Below are 18,001 nucleotides of genomic sequence, written 5' to 3'. Positions count from 1 at the left end.
AATTTTACGTTAACATATTGAATTACACACCGCTTTGGAGTTTTTCCCATATACTTAACCAATGACACAAATTGAAAAAAATGTAAAATCTAACATGAAATACTGTACTACCATTATGGCTTCCTGTAGACTTCCTGTTGTTTTTTTTGATGACGCAACATTAGATAAAATATCTAAATTATGTTCATGTAGCTATCCTTTTAATCTAAAACACACTGGGCAGGAAATTGAAATGAAACGGAGACATTAAACACATTTTTATTTAGTATTTTTTATACACAAAATGACATTATCAGATGTGTTGCCGTTGATGCATTGATTTTAAAAGAAAAAGCTTCTCAGACACAAACCTGTGTTAAAAAAAAAAAAAAAGTCTTTACCAAAGATTATTCCATTGAAAATGCTGGCATTGTAGCTACCATTGCCTCCGAGTAGCAGACTGTCCATCTCTGCATTGCTATTGAAGATCACTGAGGACGGCCTCTCCTTTTGCTATCTCTCTTCTCTACTCCACTCGAAAGGAGGGTCTCTGGGTCCTTTAGGTTTCCCAACCCGACAGTTAAAACCTGCAGGAAAAAAAAGGAGAGGAATCTGAAGAGCTCCTTTTTCAAAAGCAGCATTTTCACACTAGCGCTCAACAGTTCAGATTGCAAACACTTGTAGGAATTAGATCACGTCAGAACATTTACAAACAAGAGGAGGCCGTAGTAAAAGCATGGCAGTGTAAGAAAGGCATAGTGAAAGCATGGAGAGAGCCCTCGGACGCTTCACCGTGGAAGTCTGGGAGCTAGTAAGCGCAGAGACTACGTAACTGAAGTTTGTTTCTGTTATCTTACAAATTATAAAATAAACGAGTTACTCAGCTGTTATTCCATTCAAGTGCAACCAACCGCCAACTACCCTCTTTTACAAGTTTTCTTTCCCCATTGCTAGCTCCTGCTTTGTCACTTCAGTCATTCTAAAGTTACCTTTGCAATATTAGTCCCACCAAAGTCACCTCCAGCAAACTGCTTTAAGCTTCCCAACACATATGAATTTGTATGATTACTAATGCGTTTTTTCTCTACAGCAACATCGTTAATGATTTATTAGAGGAAACCCATGCGTACCTAATCCGTTGGCCTTGCTGCAGTTAGGAGTTCCTTGGGAAGACCCTGTTACATATTCGTAATTGTCATCTGTGGATTGGGAGACAGCAGCTGGGAACAGAAGGAGTCGGTCAAAATCAACTTGCACAGAAAGCCGTGTGACTGACGACTCAGCCAACCCACAACAGCAAGTGTTTCATCCCCAGATTCAACTTTACAAGTTTCTACAAGTGTTTTTTTTTTTTTTGCATTGTGAAATTTCTCAACCGTGATGCCATTATCGACTTCCGTGGTTTCTATACTATAAAAATATGTTCTGTTTCAACATTGGGATCTTGTTGTTATAATTGATCCACAATTCTGGCATGGTGGATGTGTGCATTATCAAGGTAGCCATAGCAATCAGGGTTCAGCATTGGTGCCTGGATCAGCAATGATGCTGAAGTCGGCTGTTAATTTGGCTTTTCAGGGTAATCAAGGGACCCAGGGTATACCAGGGGAACGTGCCCCGCCCCAGGGTATACCAGGGGAACGTGCCCCGCCCCAGGGTATACCAGGGGAACGTGCCCCACCCCAGGGTATACCAGGGGAACGTGCCCCACCCCAGGGTATACCAGGGGAACGTGCCCCATCCCAGGTTATACCAGGGGAACGTGCCCCACCCCAGGGTGTACCAGGGGGATATGCCCCACCCCAGGGTATACCAGGGGAACACGCTCCACCCCAGGGTGTACCAGGGGGACATGCCCCACACCACATGCCAAACCCAATCGCCAGACAGCATCAAATTAAACTAAGGGACATTTTTTCAACAAAACTTAACAAGAGAAAAATACAGGACAATAAAAAAGGCAATACATTCATAAAGTAAATAAACATATATATATATTTAAAAAAACCTACATTTCTTGCTTAAAGATGACAAGCTACCATCCTGAAAACAAACGGGATAAAACAATATTAATGTTGACACTTTCATGGATTTTGAATTTAATGCACAAAAAATATATATATTGGTATACAGTGTGAACATAAAAATATGCATGAATTAACACTTCTCATGACTGGCTGGCGAAAACAACGCAATGCCTTTATACATGTGAGCAACATCATTTGTGACAAAGGAACATGAATAAGGGTAATTAAATCCACGTGAAGTAACAGGGGGCTGAATTGAAAATGCATGACTTCAGAACTCATGTGTCTCCCTTGATTGATCATGAAAAGTCGCCAGTGTTCTATGACAGCCAGCTCTGACCTGGATTTCGATGTCAGTGTATGTCGTAGAGCTACAGGCTTATTTACCTTCCTGTGGTTGTGAGACAGACTGCCAAGACAGCTGCTGTTCCTGCCTGTAGAACAGAGAGAAGCAGAGAGCAGGTGTGAAATAATTACAGGTACGATTATGCTGCGCTAATTGCAATTGAAATTACAATGACGCAGGCGCGCCGAGTTTCAACTAGAACTGCAATTTCATTGTAATTGAAATTAATTACCAATTGCATAATTACAATTGTTATTGACTCCAGGTCTGTAAGTGTGCTTTTCCTATGGTTATACTATATATTTACAGTTTACCCTGGTTTGTCCTGTTTAATACCTCTCTGTGCTTTACAATGCTTCCCTATGCTTTACCACACCTCTCTGTGCTTTACAATGCTTCCTTATGCTTTACCGTACCTCTCTGTGCTTTACAATGCTTCCCTATGCTTTACCAGACCTCTCTGTGCTTTGCAATGGTTCCCTATGCTTTACCAGACCTCTCTGTGCTTTACAATGCTTCCCTATGCTTTACCACACCTCTCTGTGCTTTACAATGCTTCCCTATGCTTTACCAGACCTCTCTGTGCTTTACAATGCTTCCCTATGCTTTACCAGACCTCTCTGTGCTTTACAATGCTTCCCTATGCTTTACCAGACCTCTCTGTGCTTTACAATGCTTCCCTATGCTTTACCAGACCTCTCTGTACTTTACAATGCTTCCCTATGCTTTACCAGACCTCTCTGTGCTTTACAATGCTTCCCTATGCTTTACCAGACCTCTCTGTGCTTTACAATGCTTCCCTATGCTTTACCAGACCTCTCTGTGCTTTACAATGCTTCCCTATGCTTTACCACACCTCTCTGTGCTTTACAATGCTTCCCTATGCTTTACCATGCTTTATGCTTTATTAAACTTTGCTGTGCTTTTCTTATGGCAGAGTTGTATAATGGTGGGGTATGTCAGGCCTTGCAAAGACAGTAATAAATCTCCTGTATTGAAATTCGAGTTTAACATTCTCATTTCCTTTTCCTCTGCAGCTGTTAAATACTTCTTGTTTCTCGTGAAAGCAAGCACGGCAGACCCACGCTATCCATTTGATAGGTTTCAAATCTGTTTCACATGCATTGTACAATCTTGTGAAAACTGTTTAGCACCTCACGTAAACACACAGTACAGGCTGTTTGTGGTGCTGGAGTGAGGAACGCATTTTGGGCCCAGTTTAGGGTAAACTGTCCCAGCCTTCATTTTAAGGTAAACTAAGCATAAATACCAGAAAGTTGTGTCTTTGATTTAAAAAGAGCCAAATCTCACTATTCTAGCCAGTTTTGGTACGGTAAGGAGGCTCAGTGGCCCAGTGGTTAAAGAAAAGGGCTTGATACCAGGAGGTTGCTGGTTCAATCCCAGCTCAGCCACTGACTCGCTGTGTGTGACCCTCCTTGTGCTCCGTCCTTCGGATGAGACGTAAAACAAACAAGCTCCTATTGGAAGTGACTCTGCAGCAGCAGCAGCAGTTGTTGATGATGCAGAGTTCACCCCCCTAGTCTCTGTAAGTCGCTTTGAATAAAAGAGTCTGCTAAATAATAATAATAATAATAATAACCAAATGTGGATTTAACAAGACTGTGCTACTTAAGGTAGTCAAATATGCGTCAAAGAATTTGACTGAGATGTTATTAATTTTAGAGTCGCCATGTTGCATCGAAAGGTGGGTATTTTGCAGAGAGAAAATTGAAAACTGGTTTAATCGATTTCACATTGCTGGCACAACTTTACTTAGTTCTCACAGTTATTTGTCTCAGATGGACTAGGTCCAGAGGACACACAGTGTGGAAGTTAAGTGGAGACAGACTTAGGACAGAGGCAAGGAGACACTTCTTCACACAGAGAGTGGGGAGAGGATGGAATGGGTTCAGTTCACTGGAGAGAGTCCAGCAAACAGCAACCAGGCTAATTCCAGCAGGGCTTAGAGGAATGAGATAAGAAACCAAGTTGAAAGAACTGAATCAATTTAGCCATGAACAAAGAAGACGCTTACCACTTCCATTGTCATAGGTCCCTCTCTCTTGAAGGCTGGCGTCGACTCCTTTCAGGGGAGGGGAGGAGGTGGGCTCGTAGACGGGCACTGAAGGAAAGACCGGGGGTGCGGCCTGCTCGTTTGGGCTTGATGGAAACCGAGCTTTGGGTTTGACCCGACTGTACAGAGCATCCAAGTCTGGGGGCTGTCGGTTTTTGGAGACCCCCTCTTCATTGTCATACTCATGGTTGGTCTTCGGGGAGGTTGGGCTTATGGTGGCAGCGGTGGGATTGTCTGATGGCACGCGCCGTTTGGTCTTGTTAACCACTGCGTAGGTGTCACTCATATTTTTGTGCAGAGAAGGAAGAGAGGGTCTTGGTTTCAAGGGAGGCTTGCTAGAAAAACAGCAAGGCAGAAGCATTTTTTATTGTGTATCAAAATGATCTAGACAGCATTCAGAACCGGGCAGACACATGGCAAATGACATTTAGTAGAGAAACGTGTAAGGTACTGCATGCAGGCAATACAAATGTGCATTATAAATATCATATGGGAGATACTGACATTGAAGAAGGAACCTATGTTTAACTCAGAAATGTCTTCATCTAGACAATGTGGGGAAGCTATAAAAAAAAAGGCCAACAAGATGCTCGGATATATTGTGAGAAGTGTTGAATTTAAATCAAGGGAAGTAATGTTAAAATTTTACAATGCATTAGTAAGACCTCACCTAGAATATTGTGTTCAGTTCTGGTCACCTCGTTACAAAAAGGATATTGCTGCTCTAGAAAGAGTGCAGCTATGGTGCTGTTTTGTTTGCTAACACAAAGATAAATCGCCTTTAGTTTTTGCATCAGAAATAAGGACCATGAGCACTGTACATAAGAACATAAGAAAGTTTACAAACGAGAGGAGGCCATTCAGCCCATCTTGCTCGTTTGGTTGTTAGTAGCTTATTGATCCCAGAATCTCATCAAGCAGCTTCTTGAAGGATCCCAGGGTGTCAGCTTCAACAACATTACTGGGGAGTTGGTTCCAGACCCTCACAATTCTCTGTGTAAAAAAGTGCCTCCTATTTTCTGTTCTGAATGCCCCTTTATCTAATCTCCATTTGTGACCCCTGGTCCTTGTTTCTTTTTTCAGGTCGAAAAAGTCCCCTGGGTCGACATTGTCAATACCTTTTAGTACCCCATACAGCCATGAGTTGTTTCTGAGCAAGACACGGTTTGGTTTTCTTTTATGGTTCAAAACATCTTCTTTGATTTTTTTGGGGAAAAAAAAGTGCTTGATCCTAAAGAAACGTTTCTAAAACATGGAAAAAGCACGGGAAACTGCAAAATTATCAGGCAGATTTACTGTGGCAAACAAGATGCGGTTTACAGACATTCTTCCAATTCTTATGTGTTTGTCTACAGTAGGAAACAACTACTCAGGACAGTAACGGACAGAGAATAGCCTTCTCAGTGTTGATCTGTTTCTCTGAGTGACACAAAGCTTGACTCACGCTTTATTTAAAGGAAGTGTTGTTTTTTTTTGTCTGATTTTTAAAAAAAAGATATTTTTGAAAGCGTTCCAAGCTCTGTAATCGTTTCCTTTTCTGGTTCCCAAAGTGCTGTGTTCTTAAAGGGGCAATAATTCTGACCAAGTCTTTATAATTGTAAAACTCGTGCTCTAGAATGAAATTGATTTCAGTATTATGAATAGATAATTACACATTAATATTGCAAAACGTGATTTAATAGCACTCCATTCATAACTATGACACTCTCACTCCCGCTACATTTAGAAATGGTTGAAGGCTCTTTCAGTAGCAAACGTCTGTCATTGAATTTAAAGTATTTGCATCTAACAATAGTTCCATAAATGTTCTCTAGACACCTGTTCATGATCTATAGCTGTGACCAAAGGTTTTGCATCGCCCTATAGAATGAACTCATTTTGCTTCATAAAGTCGAATGAAAGTTGCTGAACAATGTGACGTTAACATATCGAATTACACACCGGCGCTTTGGAGTTTTCCATATACAAAAATTGAAAAATGTGACATTTTGAAATCTAACATGAAATACTGAAGTATGATCTAAATGATCTATCTATCTATCTATCTATCTGTCTGTCTGTCTATCTATGTCTGTCTGTATGTCTGATTATCTATCTATCTATCTATCTATCTATCTATCTGTCTGTCTGTCATCTATCTATCTGTCTGTCTGTCTGTCTGTCAGTCTGTCTGTCTGTCATCTATCTATCTATCTGTCTGTCAGTCTGTCTGTCTGTCTGTCTGTCTGTCTGTCTGTCATCTATCTATCTATCTATCTATCTATCTGTCTCTGTCTGTATCTATCTGTCTGTCTGTCTGTCTGTCTGTCTGTCTGTCTGTCTGTATCTATCTGTTTATATTAACAGATCGGACCGATTAATCAACTGAAGAGTTGATCGCAGTCTTTTATTTACTTATTTATTTATTTATTATTATTTTCATTTTTTTTACAATTTAATCATGCAGAATTGTATTTTTGTCCAATCATTATTGAGCAGAGGCGGGACATCAATTTGCTATGTGCGCCGTGTAAGAATAGCAGAATTTCGCTGATTTTTTTTGCTAATCCTATAGACCCTTACTGAGAATTATATTGAGAACGTCAAATTAATATTTCGAATTGCTTTTTACAAATTAAAAAACAAACAAACAAAAAAATGTCAGACAACCAGGACATCGTAGTTGATTTGGTTAAGAATCAATTTTCAAGAACTTTCTCAGAAAAATTGGAGATTTTTAAAAAAATGAAGGTATACACCACAAATACCCAAACTGACACAGGAAGTGGCTATACTCGCCACTTCCAACATTCAAATTATGAAAGATATCCGTGGTTTACCGGATTTATGTTCAACTGGATGAGAAGAGTCAGAATACAGCGCAACGAACAAGTAAGAAAAAATCATCGTGAGGTTCTTCACCGCAAGAACTGAAGAATTCAAAACGGCTTAATCTCTTCGGCGTTTCAAGTTCTGCAAGATGCAAAAACACAGAATGGAAGCCAAGTACGGAGCTGTAATGACAAGCTCGGCTGTCCTGCGTTTTCAGGTGTGTGACTGAGAGCGGCCCGAAAGAACGAATGCTCTGTGAAAGTGTGTTACATTTACTAAAATAAAAACAAGAATAAAAACGCTTTTTTGTCTTAGACATGTTGCGTTTTTCTGCTCTGATGCATTCTGAGCATCAACAATTTACTCAAAGCCTCCACTAGTGTTTTCTACTATTATAACAACCTTGACTCGCATACAGAAGGGAACACATTGAGTGAAATCGCTCGATTTTCAAGGTGTGGTATCCGAAGCACAATCAACAAGCACAGAGAAACATCATCTGTATGACAAACCCAGGACTGGAAGACCCAAAAAGCTGTCTAACAAGGACGAGAGACACTTGAAGATAATATCCTTCAGGAATAGAAAGAAGACAAGAGTTGAATTGATAACAGAACTGGCAGAAGGCCCAGGTGTCGTTGTCCATCCAACAACAGTCCAAAGCACCTTTGACCATTGTTCCATAGTCCAATTTCTGTGTTCTTGTGCATATTTTAGCCTTTTAGTCTTGATCCCCTTTCTTAACAGAGGTATTCTTACTGCAACACATCCTTCAAGTCCTGATTTCAAGACTGATCTTCGTCCTGTTTTATTTTGATGGATAGCGACACCTGGGCCTTCTGCCAGTTCTGTTATCAATTCAACTCTTGTCTTCTTTCTATTCCTGAAGGATATTATCTTCAAGTGTCTCTCGTCCTTGTTAGACAGCTTTTTGGGTCTTCCAGTCCTGGGTTTGTCATACAGATGATGTTTCTCTGTGCTTGTTGATTGTGCTTCGGATACCACACCTTGAAAATCGAGGGATGCGAGCGATTTCACTCAATGTGTTTCCTTCTTTAAGCAAGTCAAGGTTATTATAATAGTAGAAAACACTAGTGGAGGCTTTGAGTAAATTGTTGATGCTCAGAATGCATCAGAGTAGAAAAATGCAACATGTCTAAGACTTTTGCACAGCAATGTGTAATATATATATATATATATATATATATATATATATATATATATATATATATATATATATATATATACATATTTAAATTATAAATTCTAGGTGATGCAAAACTTTTGGCCAGAGCTGTAGAAGCAAAGTTGTGCGTGGCCGGCCTTAAAATGAAAAGCAGAAATTTTGTACCTTGGCTGCAGCTTTGATGTCTTCGTCGGTGAGGGGGAAAGAGGTTTTTTCGCTTGGTTCAGGGACTCCACATCGTCGTAAAGGCACACGCGATCCTGCGAACAAGGACTGGGTTTGTGGAAGACACAAGCTGTATGGTGTTGACTCTTGTTATTTGGCACACAGACTCAACTCTGTACAAAGCACAAAAGCTGCAGAGTTGTCAAAAGGAAGTTGGGGTTTTGAAATCTGTTCCTGTTGGTTTTTATAGCCTCAGCTGCAAGAGATGATCCTTTTCGAAACCATGCGGGGGGAGGAGTCGCAAAAATCGAGGTGCAAAAACATCTTTTCAGACCGTCACGACTACGGTTTCCTGTTATTTCATTTTTGTTTTAGCTGTTTACTAAAAAACCAAAAAGTTTTTTACTTGGCTAAGAAGCTGACTGTAGTAAGACACAGCTTCTCTGTGCTTTACCATGTCTCTCTGTGCTTTACAATGCTTCCCTATGCTTTACCAGACCTCTCTGTGCTTTACAATGCTTCCCTATGCTTTACCAGACCTCTCTGTGCTTTACAATGCTTCCCTATGCTTTACCAGACCTCTCTGTGCTTTACAATGCATCCCTATGCTTTACCAGACCTCTCTGTGCTTTACAATGCTTCCCTATGCTTTACCAGACCTCTCTGTGCTTTACAATGCTTCCCTATGCTTTACCACACCTCTCCGTGCTTTACAATGCTTCCCTATGCTTTACCAGACCTCTCTGTGCTTTACAATGCTTCCCTATGCTTTACCAGACCTCTCTGTGCTTTACAATGCTTCCCTATGCTTTACCAGACCTCTCTGTGCTTTACAATGCTTCCCTATGCTTTACCAGACCTCTCTGTGCTTTACAATGCTTCCCTGTGCTTTACCAGACCTCTCTGTGCTTTACAATGCTTCCCTATGCTTTACCAGACCTCTCTGTGCTTTACAATGCTTCCCTATGCTTTACCATGTCTCTCTGTGTTTTACAATGCTTCCCTATGCTTTACCAGACCTCTCTGTGCTTTACAATGCTTCCCTATGCTTTACCAGACCTCTCTGTGCTTTACAATGCTTCCCTGTGCTTTACCAGACCTCTCTGTGCTTTACAATGCTTCCCTATGCTTTACCAGACCTCTCTGTGCTTTACAATGCTTGTCTGTGCTTTACCATGCTTTCACTGTGCTGTATTACACTGTGCTAAGCTTTTACTATGGGGAAACTTTTATAACTTTTAGAAAGACAGTTCATTTAAAAAGCAAAACTAGTAATTGTCTTTTTGCAGCAGCGTGTCAAAACCCAAAGTAGATATGAATCTAGCTCTACAAGGCAAAGATTATTAGTCACAAGCTTGCTTAGTCACACTTCAGATCCGACCGCAGTTCCAGTTGCCAGCTGTCAGCTACATGTTGTCCCACCTATTGAATGTGATGCAATTTATCAAGGGTTGTCTAATTGGCTTCGTGTATTATGATATCTGCTGATCATGGGTAGGGCCTTCTGCCTGCAACTTTGGCTCGATGTTTTATTTGAAGACAGGAAATGACAAGAATGTAGTTTTCCATAGCTAGTTTGTCTGAATCACGAGTTGTCATTTTCAGTGCACAACACAAGGTGCCAAAAAAAGTATATGAACTCCAAATAAGCATGTTTTATACATATTGATATTCTGTATTGATTTTATAGATCATCTTAAACTCTGCATTCATAGTTTTGGAGCTTTTTACCTAATCTCATCTACTTACATAGAATCAGCACATATTTTGACATCACTGACAATTGCAATATCTACTGTGGTTGTTCCACCATTGATTGAACTATGAGTATTTGCAGAAACCTATTGCCTTTTTGTGTCTAATATTGTCCTGTGTGCAGCTGTGGTCAAAAGTCTTGCATCACCTAGAATTTAAGATTTGAGACCTTATTTATTTATTTATTTTTTGTAAAAACCTACATGAACATAATTAAGATCTTTTGTTTAAAGTCGTGTAATCAAAGAAACGACAATGATATCGCAAAAGTCGACCGGAAGCCATAATAGTCGTACAGTATTTCATGTTAGATTTCGAAAGGTCACATTTTTCAATTGTCAGTTTTTCGTAAAGTATATGGAAAACTAGGAAGTGCTGTTGTAATTCAATATGTTAACGTAACATTATTAAGCAGGTTTCATTCGACCCTATGAAGCAGAATTAGTTCATTCTAGAAGGCGATGCAAAACTTTTGCTCATAGCTGTTGGCCTACTTTTGCAATTTTGCTAATGTTAAGGTCGCTTTGTTCCTGCTCGGCATTCATCTTTAGCAAACACCAACTCAGTGCTACAGAAAAATGATCTGTATATTTATTTTGTGTCCACTAGGTGGCAGTAAAGCTTAGAGAAAGACAGTCTACCTTGTGTTTGACTGCAAGTAATTGAATCTGCCCTGCATGAAGTCCAATACAATCGAAGTATTTTTAATCTTTGATATGAAAAAAGTGAAGAAACAGCTGCTTGGGTTTGTGAAAAGGGCTTAATGTCAAATGAAAATACATTTAAATGTTTTCTCAACCTGTTTGGTGCCTTTTGAAGAGAGGCCTCATCCTTTTCCAAACCACGAGAGCTCTCGTCGTGAACGAATTTGTTAAACGGCAGAAATCGCGGACGACGTTGGTTCGTTTTCATTTTCATTTTCAGTGTTTCCCCGTGTAGTTTGCACCCTGCAGTAACACTGGTTCGGATTGGCAGTTTCTTACCTCATTGAGGTTCTCATAGCTGTTGCCATGGCATTTTAGGGCCTTCTGGAACATCTGAGCCACAGTGTGGTAAACAAACTCATACTGCTCCTGAGGACAGATATGGGAGGGGGGAACGACTGTATTAATAATAATAATAAATGATAATAATAATAATTAGTAGTAGAAGGACAAATGTACACCTAACTGGGTGTAAAGAGGCTTTTGAATATTGGTATCAATAAATGGAAGCTTACTAACACAGCAATTGTTACAGGGCCATTCATTTGAAGACATCAGATTAGTTTCCTTACAGCTGTTCTAAAGTTGGTAAAGTTCTCTAACCTAGGGCTTAAAGGGTACATAAGGACGTTTTTAATTATTTGATTGTGTTACATGTTCCCATGTGTTGCTACAACTATTTATGTAAGGTGTGTGTGTGTGTGTTGTTTTTTCTCAGAACTACATTTCCCATCATCCTCCTGCTCACATATGTAACCGAGATGGATTTACCAGTGAGCAGGAGGATGATGGGAAATGTAGTTCTGAGAGGTCAATGCGGGTACATGGGAAGCCATCTTGAGGCAGGGAATTTAAAAGTTAAAAAAAGTGGTCAAAATGTAAAAAATTAATTAAAACAACACACACACCTCCACGTAAACAGTTGTAGCAAATCGGGATCCTCTGCTCCAACACACATTGTGTGATGACTTTTTAAAACGCTCTAGAGAGGTGCTTTGATGGATGAAGGGTTAGCCAGTTTACCTTGGTCTGCACAGCCGATGGCCTCTGCTTTCTGATTTCCAGCACAATATCCCAGATGCTGAAGGATGCGGTGATTCTCTGTGGAGGAACAAAAAAAAAAGAAAATAATAATAATAATAATAATTTGCAATTTCACCCAAAGAAAAATTCACCGTATAGAATGAACTCATTTTGCTTCATAAATTCAAATGAAATCTGGTGAATAATGCTAACATGTTCAATTGCCTTCCGCCTTGTAGTTTTCCATACACACTGATAAATTGGAAATTCCAAAATCTAACATGAAATACTGCTGTACTACTGTTATGGCTTCCGGTAGACTCTTGCAATATCATTTGTAGTTTCTCTGATTACATGATGTTAAATAAAATATCTAAATTATAGTTGTCTTTTTTAATGATGTCTCAATTCTAGGTGATGCAAAACTTTTGGCCAGAGCTGTATTAAATGTTATTATTATTTATTTCTTAGCAGACACCCTTATCCAGGGCGACTTACAATTGTTACAAGATATTACATTATTTTCACATACAATTACCCATTTATACAGTTGGGTTTTTTACTGGAGCAATCTAGGTAAAGTACCTTGCTCAAGGGTACAGCAGCAGTGTCCCCCACCTGGGATTGAACCCACGACCCTCCGGTCAAGAGTCTAGAGCCCTAACCACTACTCCACACTACTACTGTGAAGTATTCAGAGCTAGACAGACAGACAGAGCCTCCAAATATCACCAGATTCTAAAAGCTGTCAATAACACTACAGCTATAGTTTTTCTAGCACCATACCTCTGTTAGAAGGAGATCACGGATGTAATCCACTGCACATATCACTCCCGTCCTGCCACAGCCAGCGCTGTCAGAGAAAAGAGACACACCAATGATATCTCCTGCCACGCTAGCCTGAAGGAAGCTAGTTGCCATACCTTTTCTAGCTGATCAAAGTTAGTTCGAGTTAGTTAGTTTGCACTTTACTTGCTCTTATCTGCTCCCTATTTTACTGCATTTAATCATGTACTTTAGTGTACTGTAATCAAGTGTTATTTAATCTGTAGTATTTTGTATTTAATTATATCCTGATGTAACTATCACTGAAACTGTTATCTGCTCCGTTATTGAATCGTATTTTGTCATACTTGTACTTCCCTATGCTTTACCAGACCTCTCTGTGCTTTACAATGCTTCCCTATGCTTTACCAGACCTCTCTGTGCTTTACAATGTTTCCCTATGCTTTACCAGACCTCTCTGTGCTTTACAATGTTTCCCTATGCTTTACCAGACCTCTCTGTGCTTTACAATGTTTCCCTATGCTTTACCAGACCTCTCTGTGCTTTACAATGTTTCCCTATGCTTTACCAGACCTCTCTGTGCTTTACAATGTTTCCCTATGCTTTACCAGACCTCTCTGTGCTTTACAATGCTTCCCTATGCTTTACCAGACCTCTCTGTGCTTTACAATGTTTCCCTATGCTTTACCAGACCTCTCTGTGCTTTACAATGCTTCCCTATGCTTTACCAGACCTCTCTGTGCTTTACAATGCTTCCCTATGCTTTACCAGACCTCTCTGTGCTTTGCAATGCTTCCCTATGCTTTACCAGACCTCTCTGTGCTTTACAATGCTTCCCTATGCTTTACCAGACCTCTCTGTGCTTTACAATGTTTCCCTATGCTTTACCAGACCTCTCTGTGCTTTACAATGTTTCCCTATGCTTTACCAGACCTCTCTGTGCTTTACAATGCTTCCCTATGCTTTACCAGACCTCTCTGTGCTTTACAATGTTTCCCTATGCTTTACCAGACCTCTCTGTGCTTTACAATGCTTCCCTATGCTTTACCAGACCTCTCTGTGCTTTACAATGTTTCCCTATGCTTTACCAGACCTCTCTGTGCTTTACAATGCTTCCCTATGCTTTACCAGACCTCTCTGTGCTTTACAATGCTTCCCTATGCTTTACCAGACCTCTCTGTGCTTTACAATGCTTCCCTATGCTTTACCAGACCTCTCTGTGCTTTACAATGCTTCCCTATGCTTTACCAGACCTCTCTGTGCTTTACAATGCTTCCCTATGTCTTACCAGACCTCTCTGTGCTTTACAATGCTTCCCTATGCTTTACCAGATCTCTCTGTGCTTTACAATGCTTCCCTATGCTTTACCAGACCTCTCTGTGCTTTACAATGCTTCCCTATGCTTTACCACACCTCTCTGTGCTTTACAATGCTTCCCTATGCTTTACCACACCTCTCTGTGCTTTACAATGCTTCCCTATGCTTTACCACACCTCTCTGTGCTTTACAATGCTTCCCCATGCTTTACCATGCTTTCACTGTGCTGTATTACACTGTGCTAAGCTTTTACTATGGGGAAACTTTTATAACTTTTAGAAAGACAGTTCATTTAAAAAGCAAAACTAGTAATTGTCTTTTTGCAGCAGTGTGTCAAAACCCAAAGTAGATATGAATCTAGCTCTACAAGGCAAAGATTATTAGTCACAAGCTTGCTTAGTCACACGTCAGATCCAACCGCAGTTCCAGTACAGGAAAAAAGCCAGCTGTCAGTTACATGTTGTCCCATCGATTTGAATGTGATGCAATTTATCAAGGGTTGTCTAATTGGCTTCGTGTAATAATAATATTTTAGAGACGTCATAATAATTGTTGCGACTGTTCAACTGCTTTCATTTCAAAGCCGAGTAATTTGCTGACCACGGTGAGAAACTAACTTTAACAGAATCCTGCTAATTGTAATTTTGATCAATAATGTGTTGGAATTGGAACTGATTTTAAAGAGGAATTGAAAACCAGGAATTGAACCCAAGCCCACCTGTCTTATCAATGTTTTTTTTTTTGTTTTTTTTTAACAAAAATAGTTCATTGTTAATTGATCACTTAATTTTACTGTGCATCAAACTGGACCGCCACGTGACACACGGTGAGTTGGTGGCTTTGAACCTCCTGGTATCAAGACCCTTTTCATTAACCCCTGGATGACCAAGTCTCTTATTGGGGTACCTGCAGTGGATGAGGATGGGGGCCGTGTCGCCCGCCTGTCTGGAGTGCACCTCCTCCATCATGTCCAGAATCCCATCGCAGTCGCTGGGAATCCCATGGTCTGGCCAGGCGGTGTACTGGAAATGGGAAAGTGTCCGAACTTCCTGTTGGGAAAGCACAGGTTTGTATGGATCTGTTTTCTATACTGTATAGTCTCTCCATTTTCAATGCAGCAAAATTGTTGTACAGTCAACTTCACCCAGTGTAATCATTTTACAAAAGAAACCACTTTTACAATGGGAAACTTTTATAAGGGTTAGTTTACTATGGATTGTTTTTTTAATATGCTTTACCATACCTCTCTGTGCTTTACAATGCTTCGCTATGCTTTACCAGATCTCTCTGTGCTTTACAATGCTTCCCTATGCTTTACCAGACCTCTCTGTGCTTTACAATGCTTCCCTATGCTTTACCACACCTCTCTGTGCTTTACAATGCTTCCCTATGCTTTACTACACCTCTCTGTGCTTTACAATGCTTCCCTATGCTTTACAGGACCTCTCTGTGCTTTACAATGCTTCCCTATGCTTTACCACACCTCTCTGTGCTTTACAATGCTTCCATATGCTTTACAGGACCTATCTGTGCTTTACAATGCTTCCCTATGCTTTACCAGACCTCTCTGTGCTTTACAATGCTTCCCTATGCTTTACCAGACCTCTCTGTGCTTTACAATGCTTCCCTATGCTTTACCAGACCTCTCTGTGCTTTACAATGCTTCCCTATGCTTTACCAGACCTCTCTGTGCTTTACAATGCTTCCCTATGCTTTACCAGACCTCTCTGTGCTTTACAATGCTTCCCTATGCTTTACCAGACCTCTCTGTGCTTTACAATGCTTCCCTATGCTTTACCAGACCTCTCTGTGCTTTACAATGCAATGCTTTACCACACCTCTCTCTGCGTTACAATGCTATGCTTTACCATGCTTTCACTGTGCTTTATTACACTTTGCAATGCTTTTACTATGGGAGACTTTAATAAGAATTGTATGTCCAGTTTTGTAGTATTCGAGTTATTGCATTAGGTTACAGTTTAACTGCACTTACCCCCTGGCACTGCACAGAGAGCATTCGAATAATGACCTCTTCATTAGATCTGGACTCATCAAGCTGGGAAAAGATGACAGGGGAAGCTTGAAAATATATTACTTTAGCGAGAGCACAGAATACTGTGTTCTAACCTAGACTGAACACAATTGGACAGACCGTTCTTTAGATACGCTGAAACCTCTCTTAGGAAGCCAGTCAAAGAACAAACTAAATGTGGTCTTACTAATGGGAGATGCACTGCAATCTAGACACATGACATCATCCAGGAATCGAGAGATTTAAGGTCTGAAGACTGAGGGAGCTTATTTAGCCTGGAAGGTAGATCTAAGTTTTTAATATAGCACTGCCCCTTTGCTTTGGTCTGCTGAGTACTTCTCTCACCCATAACTATTAAAACATTCAATAGTGCTCAATTCAGAAAGACTAAAACGTAACAGGTTCAATGATAAACGTTTCGACTGGACGTCTTTCCCTAGAGGCTGTGTACTCACGTTGGTGATCACAAAATCTCCAAAGATTGCCGTCTCGCTGTGGTCTGCCCAGTATCGTTCACACTTTTTCTATAAGAGAATAATATTGTATTAGAGGATTTCGTTTACAAAAATATGTTGTCGGTTTGAGTTGCTGAGTGGTTAGGGAAAGAAAGAAAGAAAGAAAGAAAGAAAGAAAGAAAGCGCTGGGCTGCAGTGTGGAAGGCAGCGGGTTTGAGGAGCTCAGTGGTTAGATAAAGAAAGCGCTGGGCTGCAGTGTGGAAGGCAGCGGGTTTGAGGAGCTCAGTGGTTAGATAAAGAAAGCGCTGGGCTGCAGTGTGGAAGGCAGCGGGTTTGAGGAGCTCAGTGGTTAGATAAAGAAAGCGCTGGGCTGCAGTGTGGAAGGCAGCGGGTTTGAGGAGCTCAGTGGTAAGAGCGCTGGGCTGCAGTGTGGAAGGCAGCGGGTATAATGCCGGGCTGTAGTTGGGTTTGAATAATTCAGTTCTTTGTATTTACCTTTCCAAGCTCAATCTCTCTGCAAGCCATTATGCAAACCTGAAACAGAAAAAAAGTTTTCATTTTCATTCTACTGTCTGCATTGCCAATGATGGTCATTGTGGAAGGGTATAGTTAGCATGCTGTGGTCCCATTTTACCAATGGCAGCCCTGTCCCATTGGAGCTATCACCGCTACTGTGGAACTACTGCATTAAAATTCTAGAACCACAACTGCATTCCGGTGAAGATCATTTGGTAATGCTATGTCATACGAGTTCTCCCATCCCAGACTGGGTAACCCTTTGTCCTTCATTACCTTCACTTTATACTGCCAGATCATCCTCCATAAATCCACCACAGTGTGACTCAGGGGGCCTTGGGTGGCGATGTAGCAATGATTCTCCAGCGCCCCCTGTAAAAAAACAAAAAAAACAAAAAAGAATTTTGGACAGACTGTATATTGCTGATAAAAAGAAGTTTGTGAATTATCCTGTACGGTTAAATATCTTTGGCTGCAGCTGGGCACTGCGATGGGGTGAAAAAAACTCTCACTCGTAAACAGTGTTCGTTTTTGCAAGTTGTATTTTGTGATTAATCTATTACTGTATGACTCCCCCCTGCGCACCACGCGACCGTGCCTTTACCAGGGGAGACCCTCGGGGACCCCTGCGCTCCCCTGACTGTGTGACTCTCCCCTGCACACCACGCGGCCGTGCCTTTACCAGGGGAGACCCTCGGGGACCCCTGCGCTCCCCTGACTGTGTGACTCCCCCCCTGCACACCACGCGGCCATGCCTTTACCAGGGGAGACCCTCGGGGACCCCTGCGCTCCCCTGACTGTGCGACTCCCCCACCTGCACACCAC

At 41.0% G+C, this 18,001-nt stretch overlaps 1 protein-coding gene across 2 annotated transcripts in view; it reads right to left on the bottom strand.

Moving 5' to 3' along the window:
- Positions 1-242: 242 nt before the first annotated feature.
- The window catches only part of LOC117401613 (tyrosine-protein phosphatase non-receptor type 18-like), a 25,292-nt gene continuing 7,533 nt past the window's right edge, over positions 243-18,001 (bottom strand). For both annotated transcript variants that reach the window (XM_034002377.3, XM_059017161.1), the window contains exons 4-17: positions 17,453-17,548; positions 17,156-17,194; positions 16,661-16,729; positions 16,167-16,229; positions 15,080-15,222; positions 12,857-12,923; positions 12,071-12,148; positions 11,327-11,416; positions 8,589-8,683; positions 4,388-4,761; positions 2,394-2,440; positions 1,992-2,022; positions 1,110-1,199; positions 243-566 (exon numbers count right to left, since the gene is read on the bottom strand). In XM_034002377.3, coding sequence (XP_033858268.3) covers positions 493-566; positions 1,110-1,199; positions 1,992-2,022; positions 2,394-2,440; positions 4,388-4,761; positions 8,589-8,683; positions 11,327-11,416; positions 12,071-12,148; positions 12,857-12,923; positions 15,080-15,222; positions 16,167-16,229; positions 16,661-16,729; positions 17,156-17,194; positions 17,453-17,548 — 1,356 coding nt within the window. In that variant the 3' untranslated portion in view covers positions 243-492. The remainder of the gene's footprint in view (positions 567-1,109; positions 1,200-1,991; positions 2,023-2,393; positions 2,441-4,387; positions 4,762-8,588; positions 8,684-11,326; positions 11,417-12,070; positions 12,149-12,856; positions 12,924-15,079; positions 15,223-16,166; positions 16,230-16,660; positions 16,730-17,155; positions 17,195-17,452; positions 17,549-18,001) is intronic.

This window comes from Acipenser ruthenus, chromosome 55 (genome assembly GCF_902713425.1).
Source record: "Acipenser ruthenus chromosome 55, fAciRut3.2 maternal haplotype, whole genome shotgun sequence".
NCBI lineage: Eukaryota > Metazoa > Chordata > Actinopteri > Acipenseriformes > Acipenseridae > Acipenser > Acipenser ruthenus.
Note: the sequence above shows the minus strand (reverse complement) of the source record. Positions and strands in the feature narration are given on the sequence as shown.